This window comes from Musa acuminata, chromosome BXJ1-10 (genome assembly GCF_036884655.1).
Source record: "Musa acuminata AAA Group cultivar baxijiao chromosome BXJ1-10, Cavendish_Baxijiao_AAA, whole genome shotgun sequence".
Lineage (NCBI taxonomy): Eukaryota > Viridiplantae > Streptophyta > Magnoliopsida > Zingiberales > Musaceae > Musa > Musa acuminata.
The window spans coordinates 32,593,045-32,616,053 of NC_088336.1; the positions used below are offsets into that span (position 1 = coordinate 32,593,045).

At 37.9% G+C, this 23,009-nt stretch overlaps 5 protein-coding genes and 1 long non-coding RNA gene across 8 annotated transcripts; 2 read left to right on the forward strand and 4 right to left on the reverse strand.

Moving 5' to 3' along the window:
• Positions 1-585: 585 nt before the first annotated feature.
• Positions 586-4,692, reverse strand: LOC135596263 (uncharacterized). Of its 2 annotated transcripts, XR_010480887.1 has the most exons (8): positions 4,361-4,692; positions 4,025-4,112; positions 3,659-3,772; positions 2,996-3,078; positions 2,229-2,343; positions 1,480-1,777; positions 1,284-1,377; positions 586-813 (listed from the first exon to the last, which is right to left on the reverse strand). XR_010480887.1 is itself a non-coding variant. In XM_065088319.1 (6 exons), the coding sequence occupies exons 1-6, from the start codon at positions 4,606-4,608 to the stop codon at positions 1,778-1,780; spliced, it is 672 nt and encodes a 223-aa protein (XP_064944391.1). In that variant the 5' UTR covers positions 4,609-4,692; the 3' UTR covers positions 1,670-1,777. The 2 variants fall into 2 exon arrangements, 1 of the variants encoding a protein (XP_064944391.1); XM_065088319.1 differs by lacking the exons at positions 586-813; positions 1,284-1,377 and having other exon boundaries at positions 1,670-1,801.
• Positions 4,693-4,960: 268 nt separating this feature from the next.
• On the forward strand, positions 4,961-6,309 carry LOC103969384 (uncharacterized). The gene has a single exon (XM_009382891.3). It carries the CDS (start codon positions 5,695-5,697, stop codon positions 6,208-6,210), a length of 516 nt encoding a protein of 171 aa, XP_009381166.3. The 5' UTR covers positions 4,961-5,694; the 3' UTR covers positions 6,211-6,309.
• Positions 6,310-7,198: 889 nt separating this feature from the next.
• LOC103969385 (uncharacterized) lies at positions 7,199-7,801 on the forward strand. The gene has a single exon (XM_009382892.3). The coding sequence runs from the start codon at positions 7,251-7,253 to the stop codon at positions 7,644-7,646; it is 396 nt and encodes a 131-aa protein (XP_009381167.2). The 5' UTR covers positions 7,199-7,250; the 3' UTR covers positions 7,647-7,801.
• Positions 7,802-9,794: 1,993 nt separating this feature from the next.
• On the reverse strand, positions 9,795-15,069 carry LOC103969386 (mitogen-activated protein kinase kinase SIPKK). Its single transcript, XM_009382894.3, has 8 exons — positions 14,813-15,069; positions 14,621-14,705; positions 13,265-13,429; positions 12,223-12,447; positions 11,935-12,117; positions 11,582-11,787; positions 10,218-10,263; positions 9,795-10,112 (listed from the first exon to the last, which is right to left on the reverse strand). The coding sequence occupies exons 1-8, from the start codon at positions 14,890-14,892 to the stop codon at positions 10,023-10,025; spliced, it is 1,080 nt and encodes a 359-aa protein (XP_009381169.3). The 5' UTR covers positions 14,893-15,069; the 3' UTR covers positions 9,795-10,022.
• A 1,839-nt stretch (positions 15,070-16,908) lies between these two features.
• Positions 16,909-19,614, reverse strand: LOC135596264 (uncharacterized). The gene is made up of 5 exons (XM_065088320.1): positions 19,457-19,614; positions 19,207-19,372; positions 18,085-18,174; positions 17,803-18,006; positions 16,909-17,211 (listed from the first exon to the last, which is right to left on the reverse strand). The coding sequence occupies exons 1-5, from the start codon at positions 19,502-19,504 to the stop codon at positions 17,120-17,122; spliced, it is 600 nt and encodes a 199-aa protein (XP_064944392.1). The 5' UTR covers positions 19,505-19,614; the 3' UTR covers positions 16,909-17,119.
• An 888-nt stretch (positions 19,615-20,502) lies between these two features.
• LOC103969946 (uncharacterized) lies at positions 20,503-22,733 on the reverse strand. Of its 2 annotated transcripts, XR_010480889.1 has the most exons (5): positions 22,393-22,733; positions 21,350-21,421; positions 21,012-21,277; positions 20,813-20,926; positions 20,503-20,737 (listed from the first exon to the last, which is right to left on the reverse strand). It is a non-coding gene; the product is annotated as an uncharacterized LOC103969946 (long non-coding RNA). The 2 variants fall into 2 exon arrangements; XR_010480888.1 differs by having other exon boundaries at positions 21,350-22,733.
• Between the last annotated feature and the right edge of the window lie 276 nt (positions 22,734-23,009).

Here is a 23,009-nt window from a genome sequence, read left to right on the forward strand (position 1 = left end):
AGTCAAGTCGTAGTTTGATCTTAGTCAACATTATTTTTCTTAATTTTGAATCATTCTGATCAAAATTTTATTCATCTGAATTAGAAACTAATATAACTAAGAAACTTTGGACTTTTTTTTTTCTATTATATGACATTTTCTCAATTCCCCAACCAAGTGGAGGATCATATCAGTGAAGTGGGGAGAGCACTTCGACTCAGTTGCATTAGGGAATGGCTGTGCCTCGAGCTACTCGAACAGGGCAACAAGCACAAGCTCCAACACTAGCATTTCCAAGTGCTGATGCTCCTGTGGATCATATACTATGGAGAACACATCAGATAGGGAACACTACTTTTCTTTGGTTGAAGCTCTAATTTTTGGGAATTCTGGAAATAGCAGTTCAGCGGATACCTCCATGGTTGATATAGTTGGAGCATAATACAGTAGCTGTTCCTGTGTTTAAGAGTCACGGTTTACTCTGTTGCTGAAATTGGAGGTGGCAAAGGTAGAGAGTTACAATGACCTAGAAAAAGACAATTTATGATTTCTGTGTAAACAACCATCACTTAGCTCATCAACACTTCATGGTGGTTAGACTTTCAATAATCAAACAAGCAACTTTTCATAATAATGCTTATGGCTCTGAAAATTGTATACTCTGAAGAGTGAAAGAGCTGAAACAAGAGCAGAAAGGTTTTGGAACCCAAGAAAAAAGGCATTTCACCTGGAAATGGCCTTCATAAACCTGTTTATGGAGGTAAACATGCTCACGGCCTTATCTAAGAACGACGGTGCCTTCTCTGATTTCTCGTCCACATTTCCAAATATCAGCTGCATATGAATGTAGGGGAAAGAAGATCAATTTATAGCGGCCACATAAGACACGTTTCTGAACTGAAAAGTAAACCCGCTAGCTATTCAGCTAGACAATCTCAACAAAACGAAGCTGAGATTTTAGCTTTAATAATAGGATTTAACTTTGCTGAGATGAAAAGGCATATAGTGACAGAGTTTGTAGAGGCATTTAACTTAAACTATAGCATTAATTTTGAGCTATATAGGTTTGCTTTATGCAAGATTTCTCTTATAATCAAAAGGTCAATGGTTGGTTCCAGTCCTTCAGCTCCTTGGACTAGCCACAATTGTCTAGTTGGTACTTTAGAAAAAATAACATAATTCCAATAGCCAATAGCACTGATAAGTTTCTTTTCATTATCATGGCTCAATTGTATGCAATCATGAGTATCCACTTGGAAAAGTACTTATTGAATGTTATAAGATAGTAGATGTGAGGAAATGACCTCAATATCTGTTGCATCAGGACGTCCGGGTTGTTCTTTGGCCAGCAAGTATCTACCCGGCCTATTTACATCATCGTAGAACACTTTCCACATCCTACATGGTAAATGAAGTGTTGTAGAAAATTCATCCCAGTAACAGGCTCTTCCAATTAAAACGCAAAGTTCAGGCAAACTGATGCCTATAAGTTTCACTTACCTAGGATAACATCTAAAGATTGCTCCAGTTGGCAAAGGTCTCATCGAGTAAACAACAGTGAAAGTGCTGCATGTATCACAGTTTGATAGGACCAAGAAAGAAATACCTAATGTTAGAAACATAATATCTTGTTTAAATATATTTGTTGAAAGCAATAGAAAGACATTTGCAACTCAGCAATTAATGAGAGCTTGATGAATACTCGCCTTAAGAAATATCTCCGGAGATTGCGAACATTGATTCCAACTCCGACATCTTCGCTAACAAGCCGTGGGTTCCACATGATAAGAGGCCTTGGCTAATAACATAATAATGAGGAATGCTGTGTAAGCAAAATGATCCATCTTAGCAGGTAAGATTGCTCTAGGTATAAATACATATGCAAAATATTTGAGTTTTATTACTTTTATATAAGACATGACAAAGGCAGGGCGCTTTGAGCTGCATGCATGGTCACGGAGAACTGTCATATAAGAACTAAGAATCCCAAGGCATAAAAATAGCTAAAACATGGATCAGATGAGACCCAATGATAACTAAAAAATGGATTAGCGTTGCTTTTTACTTAACGACAAAGTTTTCAAAACAAAGGCCAAGGCATAAGCACAAATTTAACTGCTATAGTATGAGCAACCAATTTGGCAAGCAAAACCAGCACAAAAAAATGAAAGAATGATGCTAGAATTGTTCATCAAAGAAAGATAATTGAAAGTCTTATTATTTTCTCTTCAATGAAACAAAAAACTTACTGGATCCTCAGAAAGAAGGGTAGCAACTCGTTCCACATACTCCAACATCTGATAATCAGGAACAACCATAACTACAACTTCATCTTCGTTGTCTACAGGTTTCCGGTCGCTTAAGCTGCATCACAGATGGGAGTAACTAAATTCAGAAATAAAAGAAAATTTGGGAAGAGGACATATACAGTTTAACTACAATCCAAATTTAGAAGAGCTAGGCCAGCAAATTTAAGCTAACCAAATTTTAAGACCTAGGCTACAAGAAAAGATTCTGGGTAAGTTGGCCCAGATGCTTTCAATCTCCAAACAGCTGTGTGCTTCACACCTATACCAGCCTAAACTGATTAATAGCATATTCATTTTTTTTTCTACAACTGCCATAGCAATCTCATCAGTCTCAGTTCAAAATGTTCAGTTCAAGTTGATAAACTGGCTTTCAACATTATCAAGGTTCAATAAACATACATAAATTGATCCTTATGCCTATTCCCATGAAGAGGAAAAAGATTTATGGTCATGTATTCATCAACCAAACTCACAGTTGATACATTAGTTGCAAAAAAATGGAATATTTTCTGAAAAAATGGGATAAATGACATGATAGGGTTTCATCCAATTTTTCTTTTATTTTCAATTGGCATGGTATATGAGTTTATTTCAAGTAGATGTATTATCTGTTGAAGAATTCTACTAAGGGGCTACCAGTAAAATGTTATCAAACAGAAACTAACTAAACTGAATGATAAATGAAAAAAGAAAAAAAACACAAGTACCTGGAAAACCCAAAGTTTGCATCCGTCCACTGATACTTCAGAAGAGCAGCTGCTCCAGCATCAGGAAAAATGGCTTTTACTCTCTAGGAGATAATTAACCAGAAAGTACATGAATGAAGCTTCGAAGCATATGATTTTTCAGGACATTATTATCCTCTATAATGCTTAATTTAATATTATCAACCGCATAAAATGGTTCTTGTGCTGAATAAAGTGTGAGTATCTTAGTTCCCTATCTGAATTTACTTGATTTGATTCAATAATTTATTCCATTTTGATGCATATTTCGTGCAAGTTGAGATGTGCACTTTCTCATCACAATTGCAAAGTTTATCAATAGTTATGTCGACATACAATGGAATGGTGCCCAAAATGCACGAGGAATAAGCATATACAAAATTCAACTACAATTTTGCAAATAAAACCCAAATAAGTATCCATTTATGGAATTAAAGGGATAAAGAACTAAAAGCATTTAAACTTGATTTTCAGGAGGAAAATCCTCCAGCAAGCCGTTTATGTCATGTAAAATTTTATCCACAGTGACTAAACAAATTTGTGATGTCATGCATTGTTCAGTCCTTCCAGTAAGCATATCCGAGGCCAAGAGTATAGGGGTTGACTAAATCAATATGATACATTTTAGGGAAACTACTTTCTGACCTGACCCCCTGATTCCTCTATAAGTGACTCCAAAAAGATTCTTGATAGTTCCCATAACTCAGCTTGAGCACCTTCAGCATCAAGAAATTGTATTTGAGGAATTAGAAGTTCTACCTGAAAGAAGAAAGAACATAGATTGTCATCAAGCCAAAAATGCTTGAAGATCTTTGCACATTTTACATCTCAAGCCAGCTAAACAGTAACCACAACGTTTTGACAACATAGTAGTAGTAGTTGTAGTAAATATCAAAAAATTATATACTTCCATTTCGGCGACTTATCAAAACACTCTGAATTATACACTAATGTAATACATGAATGCTCGATCAGCACCGAGTTTGCAGTCAATTAGTCGATAACACTTACAATAGCTCTCATTCCTCCGGAAGATATGAACGAAGCACTTGCTTGACTTGACTGCCGGATCGCACCCTCCAAATCCGATGGCAAGTCACTGGATCAAGGCAAAACCCATCAGTGAGTTTGTTCGCCTCCAGTAAAATTCACTGAATTAAGAATTAACTATCAATCCACAAAAAAAGGAAAGAAACATACAAATCCTAAATTATGCGGCTCAAATTTCCAAAAACAAAAGGGGAAAAAAAGATTACTTTTTTATACAGAAAAACCAGAGAAAACGTTTGGAAATGATTGATACTTCTCTAAGATCATGGAAGTAGGATTGTGTGGTGGCAATCGAACCTGTCTTGGTCTAATTCTTGCTGTTCCGGCACCGCAGCCGTCCCTGAATTGGGGCCATCTGAAGACAGCGGGGGGACGTCGGAGGGGGCGTCGAAATTCTCAAACTTGGCGCGCGCAAAGAGTCTCCCGCAGCGAGTTAGGGCCGCGGACGGGGTGCGGCGAGGCACGGGGAGAGGACCGGAAGAAGCATGAGCGTAGCTGCTGTAGAAATTGTGGCAGGATACGGAAGCGGCAGTAGCGGCGGCCATTCTTTAGCTTCTGCTAACGCTCTCCCCCTCCCCCTCCTTCCCGAATCGAATCACCCGAGACCGGAGATAATGCAACATTACTTGATATGCATTATATATTATTCCTACTCGTCGTCAACTCTTAGCGGCCTCACCTATCTATCTTTTTTGTGGGTCCCATTTAACTTTATATATATATATATATATATATATATATATATATATATATATATATATATATATATATATATATATATATATATATATATATATATATATATATATATATATAAAGACTAATGCTTTTATATTGAGTCAAGTTTTCCAAAGGAGAACAGAGTTCAATCCAACCGTGCCTGACGACGGAATAGCAAAGGAGCTCCAATGTCTCCTAAGGAATTAAGTGTTGTGCACCGGCCACGGATAAGGGAACAGCAGCAAAGGAGAATCCAATGTCTCCCAAGGAATCTGATGAAGTGTTGTGCACCGGCCACGGATAAGGGAACAGCAGCAAAGCAGCTCCAACATCGCGGCCAGAAATGGAAAGTTTACGTGATTTCACTTGGCCACTAGAGACCACGGCATTAGGTGGATCAGCGGTGGAGAAGAAGAGCCTGGAATAGCGGAGGGTGAGGAGGAAGAGGGAAGGCCAGGAGGAGGAGATGTTCCACGGAGAGGGCAGAGGAAAGAGGGGCAGGGGATGATCGAAGACCTACAAATCTAGAGGGATTAACCTGAATGTATTGCGATGAGCGGAAAGAGGAGGGAGCACGAGGAGCAGGGCCAGAAGGGATCCCCTTGGACTGAGAGGAAGTGATCCCAGTCGCCGGAAGGCGTCCTGGTGGGAGAGATGAGGAGGGCACGACGACGCGGTTTCCGTCAAACTATCGCGTGGAGCCACGTTTACACGCTTGGTCAATCCCCAAGTCGAAGTCAACGGCTTCTCCTAGCGCAAAGCTTCTGCAGTGTGGTGTAGTTTCCCTGCATTTGGTCGGATGTTTCGGTAGGGGAGACGCGGAGACTGTGCAACAGCACTACTCTACGCTGCTGTTCCATAAAGCGCCATGCAGCATAGTCGAATTACCTCGCCCTGCGCTCACTGATTCCATGATGGAGCTACCAGTTTCAGCAAACAAGCCTGAGCACCATGATCTCCCACACCAACCAGCATCACCATCTCAATTTTCCGGCAGCAGAATCAACGTGTTCGCCATCATCGGATTCGTCTTCCTGACGATCAACTTCCTGGACTCAGCCTACCGGTCGCGCCACGATCCCTCGGCGCTGGCCTTCGCGGTGTTCATCTATTCGGACTTGGCGATGCTCTTCGTTTGCCTGCGGAATTTCGATAAACTGGGTGCCGACTGCTCACCGGAGAAGAAGGAGCGGGTGAAGGCCACGATTTGGGCCCTCGCGTCTGCGCTCAACCTGGCGCTCGCATGGCAAGTGGCGAAGATCATGCCGCCGATGCTCGCTGTGGTTGTGTGGCTTATGGCAGGCCTCGTCACCCTCGGTGGGTTTTATGGTCTGTTCCTCTACCGGGATGCCGACGACATTGTTGCTGCCCATGATTACTCTCCTGTCGAGAACAACCAAGTATCATCACCCGAAGAACATGTCTAATATTGCCAGTTATTGCTGGAAATTATATATATGTGTATTATTATTATTTTTGTATTGTGTTACTGCTGTGGACCAATAAAAAGCTTTATTATTTTATTATTTATGATGGTCGAAGATTTCAAATGCCAATCAAACATTGAAGCAGGATCAAAGGTGTTTAACGTCAACGCGTATTAGTCATCTCCGTAATCCATAAACCATCTGACATCAGATTAGAGAATTTTACTCAACAGATTACAAAAGATTTTCTTAACTATACGAGGATATCTCTCTACTCTTTATTATGTTGAAAAAAATTTTCTAATCTATTATCACCGGATTATTGGTGCCTCGAAAAGGCCAAACACATACTTGTCTGTCCATATTCTCGTGATAGTATCATGTATTTTTATATTCAATTATATGGATGAAAGATTTAAGATCAACTCAGTATATTATTCGTTGATCCTTAAGTCGTTCCTCGTCTTTCAAATTAATAATAAAAAAAGACCAGAAGAAGATAGATTTTAGAACCTTCACATCAAGTAAAATGTTGTACAACTTCTTAGAGTCGAAGTCTTGCTCTTTGATCAAACAAAGACCGAGTCTCTAATTTCACAGGATAACAAACCAAGAACAAGTTTCACTTATCAATTACACTAGTCTTTCTCATCTAATGTGCTCTTCTGTGAGCCTGATTTTTCCGATCGGTACGATAAGTTTGTAAGAAATTATTCGTTTTTAATGATGAACGTATTATTATGTTTTTTATGTTTCGGAGCTAGAGAGCTTCAAAAACTACCTATGAAGGTTAGAAAGATATGATAAACTTATGAACCCTTAATTCTCCTTGGATCAACTTATTATCTAATTGGCCAAGTTGGCAATCCAAATCGTCATTCATTTGGTGATGACGAGTGGAAAGAAACGTCAGGGTGGAAGGATAGGTCAAGGTCTTCGCAGTGGTGTCTACAAGTATTACAGCTCTAATCCTAGGAAACACGCTTGTGTTTGTTTGCACCCTCTACTTCTTCGTCTTCCTCTTCTTCTTCACGGAGACAATGGCGGATTCCACAAGGATTCATATAGCAGGTGATAGCAGACCTTCAAGCTGTGACATCCTGGTTGTCTTCAGCTTCCTCTTCCTGACGGTCAACGCTGCCGACGCCGCGTGCCGCTCGCTTAACGATCCGGCCACGGTGGGGCTGGTCCTCTTCTCCTACGTCGACGTGGTGTGTCTCTTCTGCTGCCTCGCGCGGTTCGAGAAGCTCGGCCCGGACACCCCGCCGGCCAAGAGGAGGAAGCTGAAGGCCGGCATCTGGGTGCTGGCAACCGCGCTCAGCCTCGCCTTCACGTGGCGCGTTGCAGAGATGATGCCGTGGGCGTTAGCGGTTGCTCTCTGGGGCATGTCTTTGTCCGTGGCACTCTCTGGCTTTTATGGCCTCTTCCTCTACTAGCAGCAAAACCATTGTTATTATGCTTGATGTAGTTGGATAATAATTTGCGTGTAGATGATATATATACTGATAGCAAATAAGATTTTCTCAATTACACGAGAAAATTTGAAAATCCTTTCTTCTAAAATATATAAATAGATATTATATTTAACTAATTTAAGTGTGTTTTATCATTACATTTCAATTTATCATGGTATCAGAGCGTCTATTGCCTTAGAGCAAGATTTATCTTCCTTCCTTATTATCCAGCGATATCTCCTTGGTGACAGCAAGCAGTTGATCCTCCTCTTCAACGATCGTAGCCTCTGCTTCTGCCATTGACCGCTGCTCCTTCCTCCAACCGAAGCATTCCGGTGGAGATATGCAGCCCGTGTACGTTCATCACTATCGCTGAACGCATCTCCAGAGCCGCCATTGAATCCACTGTCAGGCTTAGGTGCAGTCCTATAACTCCTCAGCCAGGTTCAACTATATATCCACACCGCTGATCTACCTTCTACGCGAGAGCGCAATGTTAGTTGCCTCACCACTGCCACTCCTCTCTATTGTTGTGTCCTCGCTCTCCAGCCTCTCAAGCCATAGCTCCACCATCGATGGTGAAGCCATCGAATGACATCCAAGAGGCAATGGTTGTAGCAAACACGACTAGCCCCACCGCTCCTATGACACCTCCAAAGTCCTCAAGCTCCACCACTACCACACCAGCTACTATTGTAGCTCCAACTCCAATGAGTAACGACGCCACCCCTACCCCCTCGGTGACTCCAAAGAGTAGCCCTACTACACTCGTCACGTTATTTTTGTGGAGTCTACTTTTTCTTTTCAAAACCATGAGTATCCTACCGTCTAAGCTACTTTGATAAATATACATCATTGGAGTATCTCTCCGATCTTGCCACACAAACCTCTCACGACACTATCCAGTCTTTACCCTTAGGATCCACACATTATTATAACTCCAGTTTAATAGCTCCTCACTCCCTCCATTATTTTTTCACTCCATTCTTCAAGTTTCCCCTATTGATGAAGTAATTCCCTTGACAACATTGCCACTGGCTTTATCTACTCCTAGACCTAGTGACATTGAAGTGCCATAGGTTAGCCCGGTCCGTGTCAGTGACTCACCACTGGTTATACCGACAACACGACCTATCACTTCCATAGTCCCTAGACATCTAATGACAACATGCTCTAAAAGTGGTATTTTCAAACAACGTCAAATCCTTGACCTACATGCCATAACAAATTCCTCTCTTGAGGCTAGTGAACCCACCATAATTACTCGAGTTCAAAAATCCCCTAATTGGTGTAAAGTCATGTGTGAAGAATATGATACTCATCTCCATAACTCTACGTGGACCCTAATACCCTTTCATCACACCCAAAACATTATCGGGTGTAAATGTGTCTTTCGAATTAAGCGGAATCCAAACGATCCGTTGCTAGAGATAAAGCATGTTTAGTAGCCAAAGGGAACGCTTGAGTATATTGTCTTCCTCGAAGATAATCCAATCGGTTAGAGTTCTAAAAAGTAAATCGTACGGTCTACAACTAAAGCTGAATACCATGTCATAGCCACTGCTATTGCTGAACTCAATTAGGTCACCTCAAGGAATTCAACATCAACTCCACTTTTACTCTTACAATATATTGTGATAATATTGGAGATACCTACTTATGCGCTAATCCAGTATTTTACTCACGCATGAAACACATTGTCATCGACTTCCACTTTATGCGAGATCAAATTGTCAGATATTAACTACGTGTTTCTCATGTACATTCGACTGATCAACTAGTAAACTCACTCACGAAATCTAAAGCTCGCAAACTATTTTCATTGTATCGATCTAAGATCCACATCCTTAACAGAATCTCAATTTTATAGAGGCATGATAGCAAATAAAATTTTCTCAACTACACGAGGAAATTACGTTGATCAATTGAGAAAAATCCTTTCTTCCAACATATATAAATAGAAATTATATTAAACTAATTTGCTTTCTCGTTTACAATTCAAATAATCATATATTATATATGATATCCCTATAGGTGTCGACCCCCCCACCGATGCCACGAAACGAAGCTCGAAAGTCCATAAATTTGTTACAACAGCACCATGTATCAATAACCTAAAAATTACCAACATGAGAGCTGCAATTTCTACTGCATTTCACTATGTCAATAACGTGCAGGTATTGGTACATCAACCGATGACAAAAGCTTACGGTCATTGCAATATCAGAGTTACACAATGGAGCATCAGAGACATGCTCTCCCCCCTGATTCGCTGACTCGAATAATTATTCCACAAGGTGATCCAAAAAACGTTGATGGTACACAGAAAAATGAACTCAGCAGCATACATCTCGATCTCTACAACGTGGCCAGCGGTAACCCAGCAGTGGTGAAGTAAGAGGCAAGATCAACGTTCAGGTCATCGTACATGCTCAAGAAGGGATGTTTCTGGATGGGTAAATTGCAATGTTGTAAGTGAAGGAATCGATAATGCAAGTTTTCTGTCCCTTTGTTAGGGAAAAAGACATGAATTACGGTAACAGTGTGACTTACCAAAAGCACCTGCGCAGAATTTCTTTCATTTGGATTTTTCTGTAAACTGGAATCATTGCATATTAAAGTATCTTAGTAGAGAATCAAAAGATACAGTTGAACACTTCTAAAAGTGAAACAGAAACAGAAAAGGAAAATCATACTACAACCAATCTGCCGTGATCAGAATGACACGAAATGACTATAATAATTTTTTTTTTTCACAAGTCCAAATTTTAGGGGCACATGTAATTTTCGTGTAAAATTGATCAATCATTAGTTCTTATTCATTTTTTTTTTCAATGTACCGTAACTTTATCAGGGCCCGAAAAAGAAGGAAGACAAAAATGTATAGACAGCAAAACAAACTCTTATTAGAAATTGGCAAAGATATCACGCACACTAAAGTTTTTCATTTTTTTCAACATACCATACCTTATCCTAGTGTTCTTTTATGAGTAACAGTTTATCAAGGCCCGAAAAGGAAGGAAGACAAAAATGTATAGACAGAAAAATGAAATCTTACTAGAAATTGGCAACACACACTGTAAAGTTTATTCCCTAACCGGCATTTCAACTAGATGATGAGGTGCATGAGCACAAAGACAATGATCATATTTCCTATCAAACTAGGAAGTCTGATAATCTCATTGAGAAGTCTGTAGTTTTCAGGAGATAGCACATATCTAAAGAGATGAGAATAAATGCCTAATATTGTGCAGGGAATCTCCACATGGAACATATAGAACTCGGTGAAGTTACAAGATTGATTACCTAAGCACATCAATTGTTGTCTTTAGATAATAATGGATGGTACAAAAAGCAAGGCAATTGGAACTTTAAAAGCTACAGCATTAGTAAACCCTTAACATATAATGATCTTGAAATTTCTATGATGTCCCAACCGAGAAAATTTAGCAAGGATGACCCCTATCAATATGATGTCTTAACTTCATGTTCACCTATGTCCTTGCTGCCCGATTCTTAAAAGTTACAAATAGCTGTCAATACTTTATCGAACAGATCTTAATTCAACGATTGAACAAAGCAACATTGACACCTCATGATTTAAAGGAGTGCATCAACCAAACTATGTTTACCTTAAATAAATTCGAATTATCCTGAAATCTATGGAACGGTAACTTTAACATATTCAAATATGGAACAAGAAACATTTGAACTTGAATAGATAGTTCCTCAATGGAACAGTAACATTAACATATTCAAATATGGAACAAGAAACAGATGGAAGCTCATCATCAAAAGCAGGCAGCAAGTTTCTCCTTCCAAGAAAGAAAGCAGCAAAAGTTATATAGAATTATAAGCAATAAGATTTCATATCAATATTGGCACATTTTAGGGTTAATGTGAGGCAGCATCTTTACCATTCAGAAATAAAAGAGGAATACTCTGCCGAGAACTGATCAGGAGGTGCAAAAGGTGGTGGCTGTTCAACAACTTCTTCAAGAAGCTCATAGAAGCTATCACAAGGCGGGTAAGGAAACTGACCAGTAGCACATTCCAGCATAATCAGACCCAAGCTCCAAATATCACCTTTGTGACCATGTTTCTGTCCAGTAATTCTTTCTGGCTATCAAGGCAAAAGTTCTAGCATGAATAAAGCCTCAAAGTTTCAGAGATGTTAATTTACAGAACAGTTTGCTGATAACACCAAAACAAGACAAAATAAGATCTTGTTGCAAACAAAGTACTAGCAGTTCTAGGGACAGATACTTACAGACATATAGTTATAGGTACCAGTAAAGGTGTCACGCTGACCCGAGGAGCTTGCGATTATTGCACTCACACCAAAGTCGGATATCTTGACTTCCCCGCTATGATTGATCAAAATGTTTGATGGTTTCAAATCCCGATGAATTATGTGCTTCTCATGGTGAAGATACTTCAAACCATGTAGCACCTGCATGAAGAAAGAAAAATGCTCAGGAAGATGATGACTGCCATTTCACTGATGTGCTACAATAGGTCACATAAGCATTGATTATTGGTGTTATTCAACACTGACCTGCTTACAGATTGCAGCAAGATATGCTTCTGGAATTGTTTTTACATTCTTCAGAAAATCTGCAAGTGAGCCCCCATCCATATACTCCAAGACTATAGAGATCACACCATTGTCATAAAAACACTGATAGCATACAACCACAAAAGGGGACCTGGTTGATAAGTTTATCCTAAGTTCCTGGGCAATCTGTTTCCGTATATTCTCTTGAATGTTCATTTGTATAACCTGAATGCTAAAAGGCGTTAGGAACTTCCAATTGAACTACAGAACAGGAGAACTATGTAAAAAAAAAAGCACCTGGAAATAAGTGAAAAGCATAAAAATGTACTAAAACTATATGCAGCATGCAACAACTCGAAATAACAAAGATAAGTGAAATCAGTTATGAGAACTTAATCTTCTAATCCTAACTACAGAAACAAACAAGGAGATATTGAGCATTCTCTGACACAGAAGAGTTTCCAAGCCATTCCAATAACTAAATTGTCACCAAGACAATGGTATCTTCCATTTGTCACCAAGCTATTTCAATGCACTCCCAAGGGTAAGCTCAGTTCGTAGGATGTGATGGGTGTACGGGAGCAAGATCACAAAATACCGTCCAACAATATAGACAAGATGTGAGGGCATTTCAGTCCAGACTTCAACCGAGAACTGAATCTTGTGCAAAATAGGTGCAGTGGGTTGCATGTACAGGAGCAAGGCAGTGTTGTATGTCAAAGGCCACTCATAAAATTCCCAACCAAAGACAGAAACAAGGTCAAAGAACAAGTTTTCTTTATTTTGCACAACGAACATAAATTTAAAATAGAAAAAAGAGTCTTCAATAACTCAAAGTGAAACCCTGTGGATGAAGCTCCTTTTCAGGACTTTAAGAAGTCTGCAAATGTCTTTCTCTCCTTTCAGTGGTTGATGTGGCTCCGTCACAAACATTCAAGTCAGTAAAAGAAAGACAACATAATACGTTGGTAAAAGTAGAACTGACAAATATCCATATCTCATATCTGACATAAAATGAATGTCATGATAGCTGATGCTATACCTTGACAGCAAAAAATTGGCTGGTCCATTTATGTCGAACCAGTTGCACGATTCCACCATTACCCTTTCCAACTACTTTAACTGCATCCAAGTCAGCCAAACTCAATTGGTCGTCCACTGAGTCAGCCAAACTCAATTGGTCATCCAATGGTTTTATGGGCGGTGGCTGCATTAAAAAACATAAGCCATACATTGAGACGGTCCATAATGATCTGTACTCCACAGGCCAGGTACTTTGCAAAGGCATGGTAACAACAAGGATATTGGTAGAAATTTGACAGAAGAAAGAAATTGTTACGCAGAACTTCTAATTATGAGAATGCAAAAGTCAATTTTGACATGTGTCACCACGAAGAAGAAAAGATGCCATCTACTGTACATAAACTGAGACCTTGATTAGTCCCATGTCCAAAGTGGAACAACGGTTATGAAGGTATACAAGAGCAGTTAGGCAAGTTATCAATAGCTTTGCCTTTAAACATTTTTTGATCGCATAGTTAAGGCTTTGGTTTTAAAATGGCTAGTGGACTATCATATGAGATTGTAACAATTAGTATCAAAACAAGCAACCTTAGAACCTAAACAGTAAATCTTAATTTGACTTCCTCAATTGGTAAAACTATTTTTAGAGACTTTCATGGGTCCAATATTTATGTGTCAGAATCAAGTTGCAAAGGAAAAAGTTACCATTGCCCAATCTAGCTTTTGTTGGCTCAATATCGTTGCCAAGGCCTGATTAATGGGTAACTCTCTGGCTAGATCAAAGACTTTAGCTCCAGAATAATTTTAAATTTCGATCAAACAAATAATAAGCTCTATCAGACTTCCCAAGTACAATTTACATCTTAGCGAGCAGGGCTGCGAAATCAACTACAAAGCAGATAGTGCAACTCATTCTTGTTGTGTGCAGTGTGAAAAGAGAGGAACTCAAAAGGCTCCAATTAACATTGAACAACTATTTCAAGGAATCCAATAATTTTTAGATCAAACGAGATAAGAATACACAAAGGTTATTATGCAATTATATATATATATATATATATATATATATATATATATATATATATATATATATATATATATATATTAGCAGATACTATAGCTATCTAAATCTTTGTCACCAGCAATTCCTTCCAGCGAGTTATGCCTCAGAATTTCACAGGGATGAGTGGAAACCTTGTCATGGTAGGTTCTTAGTGACTTAGATTTTTCGGTTTTTTTATGGGTGAAAGAAGACACTCTCAATAAAGTTGTGAGAAATTAACATGGCTTTAGGATTGAAGAAAAAAGAAGATGAATGTTGGAATAGCAGAGAGGAAAAGGGAAAGGGGGAAAGGAAAGGAGATTGACATGTTACCCGGTCTTCCTCGCTCTGCGACAGGATTCGGAGCCCGTCCTTGTTGACAAGAAGATCCCCATCCTGGAACGTACCACTCTGTGTCCTACAAACAAAACACAAGAAAAGATGCCAAAAGAACACCAAAAAAAGATCAACAAAAAGCAAACGAACAAAATCGAGCAGGGAGTAGAGATGGAGAAGGATGACTACAAGAACTTGCCGATAGAAGCCTCGGGACCGGGAACGGACAGCTTCAGCTTTGGGTTACCACCAGGCCCTGACTTCCTCATCGGGACGATCAACTTCTCCCCTCCTCTCACTCTCTCGATCGGGATGCGGGTGGTTTTGGGCAAACTTTTCTTGGGTGGTCGGCGGATCGGAGCCTACGGCGTGTGATGTCGCACGAGTTCTATCTATTCCTCGGAGAGTCTTTAATGGAGACGGGGAGAAAAGTCCGCGGGCGCATTGGTCCGCTTCGTCTTCGGCTTTTACGTGTAGCCTCAAAGTGAGTTGGGTGTTCGTTACCAAAGAATTTTTGTCTATTTCTTTTAACCAAAAATTATATATATATATATATATATATAATTAATAGTTTTAATTTTAGGTTCAACTAAAATAGTTTTAATTTTTGTCTATTTTTCTTTTAACGAAAAATTATATATATATATATATATATATATATATATAATAGTTTTAATTTTTGTCATGTGTTGGTGGAAACAAAAAAAAAGATTGAAAAATAAAATAATACCACACTATTCAAATACTAAATAAATCAGAAAAATATCGAACAAATTTTTTAAATTAGAAATTTTAACAATTTTTTTTGAAAATATTATAATATTTGAACCATTCCTTGATATAGATACTTTGATTTTGGGATCCAACCCAACCAAAATCAATATGTCATATATTAAAAGTTTGTTTTGTATATCATATTTTTATTATAGTTTGTTGACCTATTTAGAAACTCAAATATCAGAAAAATAATATATGGATCTTTCATGTTTTAGTAAAAATAAAAATAAAAAGCTAAATTATTTATAAATAAATTAGTAATTTAAAAATATAAAATTTTAAAAAATTATTATAAAGGTCCATTTGGTTACAATTAATTTAAAAAAAAATTTAAAGCATTTGGATTATTTCTTGAGGTTGATATTCTGATTTTAAGGTCCAACCAAATTTTGGGTAGTATATATCAACAATTGACTTTTTTACGTTCATACTTTTACTATAGCTTATTGACCTATTTAAAGCTAAATTACTAAAAAAAAAAAGAAGAAGCATGAAATCATCATGATTTGGTGAAAATGAGAAGAAAACAAGAAAACACTAAACTTTTCAGATTCTGAACAAATTAAAAAAATCTCTAAATTAGAAATTTTATTGTAGAGGTTCATATGCTTGCAATTTCAAACTTCTCTAAAAATTTTGTAGCATTTAGACTATTCCTTGAGATTTATTTTTGGGTTCAACAAAAATCAATATATATCATATACCATGAGTTAACTTTTGTGATCATACTTTTATCGTAGTTTGTCGATCTATTTAAACGCTCAAATATTTAAAAAAGAAAAAAAAAAACTAAATTATTCAAATTTTGAATTAATCATTAAAAAATATAAAAAATTTTATAAATTAGAAAATTTGTTGCAATTGAAACTTTTATAAAAATTTTATAGTAGTTGAACTATTCGTTATAGTTAATACTTTAATTTTAGGGTTCAACCCAAATCAAGGTAAAGTTGACTTTTGTGAATTTATCATAATTTTTGGACCTTTTTATAAGATCAAACATCAAATAATATTGCATAAATATAAATTTTTATCTTAGCTTATGTCATTCGCTTGTGGAATCTAGAAATATCTATAGAAATACTGTATGATTACTTATCTAATCACTTCCTAAGGAAATATTTTTTATTCTTGATAAGATTGATATTCAGAAATTAGGTGAGACAACATCATCTTCGGATCGAAGCTAATTGTCAAATTGGCTCGATTTTGACACTCGTATCATATACTTGAATGACTATTGCGATGAAGAACATATATGATAATATTGAGCTAAGTACTTGCTAATTATACGAATGCTGTCGAATAATGAGAGGTGTTAAACACACTACTTTCTTACACTCAAGATTATAACTGTTCCTATAATGATCCTATTACCAAAGCCCCAAAATTATTTTGTATATACAAACGTTGCAGAGTTTAGCCAAATTGTTGAATTCACTTACAGGAGAATCCTCTTGTCTTCTCTTGATAATAACTTATAGAGATCAAAATCTATTTTCCTGACATGAACTTAAATACCAGGTACATATATTATCACCCCAGATCACTAACTTTACAGACATGCAAAGCATGGACACAAGAACTTCTTAGCTATTACAGGATAATTAATATATAATAATATCCTGCACAACACTGGGGTCCAACATTTTTTTGAAATAAGTTCTGCAAGTATTCTTTTTTCCTATTACATAAAAATCTTGGAAGACCATTAGTTCGTTAATCAACTTGTGTGAATTCCAGTGCGTTGCCATCTGGGTCTCGCGTAAAGATCGCGGGCCTTCCTGAGCGACTAAGTGTGTAGCCGATCCCTAAAACCAGAGAGAGAATATGTAAAGATTTTGTTAATATTGTACAAACAAATGAGTATCAGAGTTTAGTGACCTGAGGTTAAGTCGGCAGAGCAATAGCATGATATTCTAGTAGCAAAACTATACAAATACAGTTATACTATTTGATCGAATTAAGGTTCATCTGCAGTTACTTGATCAGTTTCTGCATATAATTACAATCAGGACTAAAAATATGAGTCATCATTGAATTGTTTTGAATTCAAGGTGCATTGTCAAGTGTCAAACACCACTGAAACCTTATAATTATTAGTCATGGCAAGGAAAACATCTTGCATGGGACCACAAATTGGGAAAGAACAAAAGATTATGCAAAAGCACATATCAGGATTGTCAGGTAAAGATAGTTCGACACAATTTATTATCAGAGTTACCGCTAATTCTGAGAGCGAGACTACATCAGTCGTGATCTATGCAATCTGCTATTTCCGTACAACTTAAATGTGAAATATCCACTGTTAACATGTCCTCAACAAATTACTACATAGAAACACAACAAAGCATGGTTATAACTGAAATATTCAAATATAGAGCTTCTCAATGAACACCTACCAGCTTTATCAAATATTGCTTTAAGCTTGGAAACATCTCGAATTGCAATACAAGCATGACGATCTCGGCCACCATGCTCAGGGCGTCCTGTCAAGGGATCAGGATTTGGAAGCTCCATCAAATGAATCATCTCGGAACCCACCCAGAGCCAAGCGCCTCTATATGGAAGTTTTTCGTGTGGCCTTGCTTTATTAATCTCAAGACCTGATTTTGTGATTAAAATGTCAGATAAAACTAATGGAATGAATATGCCTGAGCTACAGAGAATGAAGAATGACATACCAAGAAGGTCCTTATAAAAAGCAAGTGACTTTTCAAGGTTTTCACAAAGCAAACCAACATGGTGAATGCTGACAACTCCATAATCTGTATCTGTGCATCATAAAGGAAGTTCCTTCAGAGAGAAAAATTAGAGTAGGAGACACATGTAATTCGTAGGATATGGACGTCATGTCCAGGAGATGATATCTAACATCTGAACTTTGAAGTTTCATTAATCAAGAAAATAAGAAAAAACATTGTAACATAAAAAGAGCAACACGATTGTGAACTAATCATAAGGGTAGAGGATTCAAAGTAACATTTCCAATATTTCCCTCATAGACTTTGATTTTGTTTAGTGGTGAGTTGTATAGCAGCTTACACTGCATACCTGTGCACTTATAAGAACCTCTGATCATGTAGATGTGATATATGATATTGGATGGTCAAACACAGTGTTGTGTTGTGATATAGCTCTATTGCACGTAAACATACGACTTGTACCTGGTTAATGAGAAAGAACTCAGCTGGAATTGGGGTGTGACAAACTGACATTTAGCATAATGTTTTGACACAGTTGTTTACCATACCATGTCCGACATACATAATCTAGAGTATTAGCGAAAACACAAGAACCTTACATATAATCTAGGATCAACAACAATTTGTTCCGGCAATCCTTGATGATTCTATTGTAAGCCTTCGTCTTAGTCCCACAAAAGGAGCTTAAGACTTTTTAATGTTGCTAGTCTTCCAAATCCAGATGCTGATATTGTCATCCCAATCATGCAAGAGTATCCAGCTAGACAAAACTCCTTAGCTAGATAATTCATTATCCTTCTTCCAGCCATCTTACTTCTCCATCAACATTATTGCTGAAACTTCAGTTACCTGAGCCTAATTGTCTGTCTATTCCCCTCAAATCTCAAGTAATTTTAGACCTCTGTTAAGGCATCCTCCGATCATCAAAGGACCCTCTCCAATTTCTCAAACAAGACAACTTGCCCTCCTCTAGCTGATATATGCAGATCCTAATATCGATTTTTGGTCAATTTTTCGGACAACATATGTAGATAAAAGGCTCTTCTTGAACGCATGCCATGAGGAAATAATCAGATCTGTAGAACTCTACAATGAACCTACCATCAGCATCCTTGGCTACTTCATTGGCGACAAGATCCTTCTCCGCCGATACCATGGCTTTACCCACCGAACGGAATCGATGATTCTTATCTTCTAGGGCAATCGAGCGGTGGCGACAGGCTAATATCAGAGTGGGGGCTTTGGAGACGAGGATTTTATGCCTCAACTGTCGAGAGAAGACGAGAAAGATATCATCTTTGCCTGCTTAAATCATTCAAGAAGACGAAGTGGATCGTCGATCGACGCTTACCGGAGCCGAAGGAGGAGAGAAGGGGGACGAGAGGCACCGGATCGCCATTGTTGCGCTCGCGACCGCTCCTTGATTTCCCACCAAGATATATATGTGGAAACGGAACCACGGAACACAGAAACATATACTGAAGGACACGATTCCCTCACACCAGGGAAGCGTCCTTCACCTCCGGTGTGGTCCACTATTTACCGTGAAACGGTTTCCCAATCCTCTCCGGCTTTAATTGGCTGTCGCGTGGTTGTAATGGTTGATTATGAGGAATTAAGGTAATTAATATTAATTTCTTTCTAAAAAATAAGTAATTATCCAAAACTAATTTGATTTCTCATATATCACATAAATTTTCCTTTTTATGTCACAAATAATAACATACGTTTCATAAATTGCCCAAAAAGTTATTATTTCATAGTGCTAATTATTATTTTCTTTATTTCCCATTATTATACATATGCTTAACTCAATATTTAATTCATATAAATTCCTATAAAATTATCTTTGGAGTTTCTGTAGTTGAAACAAATGTCAGAATTACAGCTATTTTTGTAAGATCTGACCATTTCTGTAGCCCATTCCAATTTTGTGGAACTATTTAGCTTGTTATGACCTCCATTGATCTCTATCTTCCTTGTTCTTGCTAATCATTTATTGTAAAATTTCTTTGATGTTAAAACTATGAAAAGAATCTCATAATTGGTTAAAAAGAAACTCATATATAGCCAATCAAATTATTGAACCAACCAAATCTTGTCATCCATGGAAACAAGGCCACCTTGGTTTGACCAGAAATTTATCCAGTGTTGCAAAAGAGATTTAGCATTAAGAACTGAAAGAAATACATGCACAGGTACTTAGATGCAAGAGAAACCCTAGCCTAGGAATGGGCATGAACCAGTCCAGGATCAGGAAACAATCCAAAATCTACTTTTGGCAAGCTAGTTTACAAGAAGTGGTTGTTTCTTGAGGTTAAAGACAAGAATGCAAGCCACTTGAGCATTGCTTCACCATGTTCACAATGTACATCACAGACCCAAGATTCAGCACCAGGAAGAAACTATCAGATAAGATAGGCAATTTGTATCTTCTCTATCCTTAACTGCAGTGTAAAGCTTTCAGGAAGTGAAAGTAACAAACTGGAGAAAGATTTCTCAAGATGTACAGCCCAGGGGAAAAAGGAAAAGTCATGCTATGGTGAAACAACCTCTATGGGCAGCAGCAATTGCACACCACAGATGTATGGCCTCTCATCTCGCAAATGATCTTAGCTTGCGATTTCTTTGCCTGCAAAAGATTCAGAAAGTAACTAAAAGTGGCATCAAATACCCAGAACTGGCTAGTCAATATACTCTTCCTAACCGAAACAAATCCTTCTTTTCGTCAGCTAATGACTCCTCGAATGAGATATCAGGAAGTTCTGCAGACTCGTCTGGTTCAGCCTTCTGCTCCATGCTTGGGCTAACCTCGAAGCATCTACAGAAGCATGTCAGATGGACTTTAGAATCACATGATCATTATGGTAGAACGTGACTGAAGAAGGATGTGTCCGTATATTTACATAAGCAGGTGAGAGGTTGAGTTGGTCTTGAAGTAGATTATGAACAGTTGCATCTTACTCTCATATCCTGTGTACGGTCCATAGTTTGAAGATCTGCAGGCACAGAAAGATCCATCCTACTGGACGTGCAGAAGAAAAATACTAGCTGCTTGTGGTCAACCAAAAATTTCTTGTATAACTGTTGGCAAAGACAATCAAAAGAAGATCTGTCGACTTTGTATAGTAATGCCTTCTTTATTTTAAAACTCCTTTGAACAATCTCAGACCTGCAGAACAGAAGATGCATGATATCTTCTAATGACATAGTAACAATAAATAACAGCAAGCTACTTGGCTACCTGTAAAGTGACGACATACTTGTGCCGCAATTCATTTCTTGCCTCGACCAGACATTTGATGAACTGACCAACCTACATAAAAGAATCCTAATTATGCTTGTGTCTTCAAGACTATTGCCTTGCACCACACAATACCATAAGCATGGACATAGCAGCAAAAAGTGACAGCAAAAAAAGAAATTATAGTTCCACATTATGAGACGATAAAAAAATATCAATTTGAATGCACGTGTCCTTGTTCATCCAAAAATAATTTTTCGCTACATGTGTTCACAGTTCACACATTCAGATGTTGTTAGATGTAACAAATCTGGCATCACTGAAAACCTTCTTTACCATTTGATGCACCATACACTCACAATCATCCAACTCGTAGGTCGATGCCCGTGAGTGAAACACCTTCCCATGAATTGTCTGTCCCCAAATATATCCAAATGTTTAATGTTGACGATAAGCAATTCTTAAACCAAGTATTTAGTTCACATTTAGGAAATATCCAAGTATCACTTTCCACTAGGTTTCCAATAAGAAAGTGGTATACAATACATTTATGGTTGAAGATTATATCTTTCAAGTGCAAATGTTGTATACTCCTTTTTTTTTTTTGTGTGTATTTCCTCTAATAAAGTGCTAGGGCAATGGAAAATTTGATTACCCAAAAAGCATCGAGAACTAAAGAAAGAAATAAAATCCCCAATTTTAATCTTCTGGCATACTAAATCATCTATATAATTAATTAATTAATCAATTATACAAATTTGAGCCTCAGGTCTCCAATGGCTGGTTCTCTTATTCCCCATCTTCAGTACATGGAACATTATGCAAATGGGCTGATGAGTGCTGATCCCATAACTTTTCTCAATGAATCGTTCTTTTAGAATATAAATGATTAAGCTTGTAATTCACATTTACTAGTCAATATAATGAAAACACTTACTAGAAAGTGTGAGGACTTTCCATAAACAATGCGAGGTTGAAACCTATGTCATCTTACATATTTTCCTTAATTATTTGTACAGTGACTGTTAAGGGTGAAAAGTTACCCAATCTTACAACTTCCTATGGTTAGGTGTTGTGTTGGGACTTTATAGCTTCGTTGTTGTTGTTGTTGTTGCCGTGGTTGTATGAGCGTTGTGTTGCAACAATTAGTAAAGAAGAAAATTCCTGGATTCCACAGAAAAAAAAGAACTTGAGATTAAGATGTTCTGTGAATGAACCGACAACCGGATGGAATCAATCAACATCAGAGTGGTAGAAAATCTCCAGCAGCATGGCATCAACAACATCTCCAATTTGTTTCTTACACGACAGCAAAATATCATATCCTATAAATTTGTGGCCTTTATTCTCTTCTCCTCCAATTGCAACATGGATTGACGACCTCAAGCAAACTAATTCATGCTCTTCACTAAAATTTCTATGAGAAACACGAAAGAGAAAGGTAAAAGTTCGAGGGGGGAAGCAAGAAAACCCGAGCTATCGTCAATGTCTTAGCTTTATTCGGCTTGACGATCTCATCATGATGCAGCTTGATCTTCCTCTGCGTCGAGCTCGCGGACTAGTAGAACAGGTAAATGCACCCCGTTTTTCCCGCCTCCCGCCTCTCCCATTCCATTCGCCGTCGTCGCTGCGACGTCCCTCCCCACCCTCCGATTCTCAG

Excerpts from the sequence above, each read along its gene's own strand:
- LOC135596263 (XM_065088319.1), bottom strand. The coding sequence starts at position 4,608 with ATGGCCGCCGCTACTGCCGCTTCCGTATCCTGCCACAATTTCTACAGC. Across the intron at positions 4,113-4,360 it reads CAAGAATTAGACCAAGACAG|TGACTTGCCATCGGATTTGG; the intron begins GTTCGATTGCCA and ends GCCTTGATCCAG. Across the intron at positions 3,079-3,658 it reads TAGAGGAATCAGGGGGTCAG|AGAGTAAAAGCCATTTTTCC; the intron begins GTCAGAAAGTAG and ends ATTATCTCCTAG.
- LOC103969384 (XM_009382891.3), top strand. The coding sequence starts at position 5,695 with ATGATGGAGCTACCAGTTTCAGCAAACAAGCCTGAGCACCATGATCTC.
- LOC103969385 (XM_009382892.3), top strand. The coding sequence starts at position 7,251 with ATGGCGGATTCCACAAGGATTCATATAGCAGGTGATAGCAGACCTTCA.
- LOC103969386 (XM_009382894.3), bottom strand. The coding sequence starts at position 14,892 with ATGAGGAAGTCAGGGCCTGGTGGTAACCCAAAGCTGAAGCTGTCCGTT. Across the intron at positions 12,118-12,222 it reads TTGCTGCAATCTGTAAGCAG|GTGCTACATGGTTTGAAGTA; the intron begins GTCAGTGTTGAA and ends TTCTTCATGCAG. Across the intron at positions 11,788-11,934 it reads GTACCTATAACTATATGTCT|CCAGAAAGAATTACTGGACA; the intron begins GTAAGTATCTGT and ends TTGCCTTGATAG.
- LOC135596264 (XM_065088320.1), bottom strand. The coding sequence starts at position 19,504 with ATGGCGATCCGGTGCCTCTCGTCCCCCTTCTCTCCTCCTTCGGCTCCG. Across the intron at positions 18,007-18,084 it reads TTTTTATAAGGACCTTCTTG|GTCTTGAGATTAATAAAGCA; the intron begins GTATGTCATTCT and ends TCACAAAATCAG. Across the intron at positions 17,212-17,802 it reads AGCAATATTTGATAAAGCTG|GGATCGGCTACACACTTAGT; the intron begins GTAGGTGTTCAT and ends CTCTGGTTTTAG.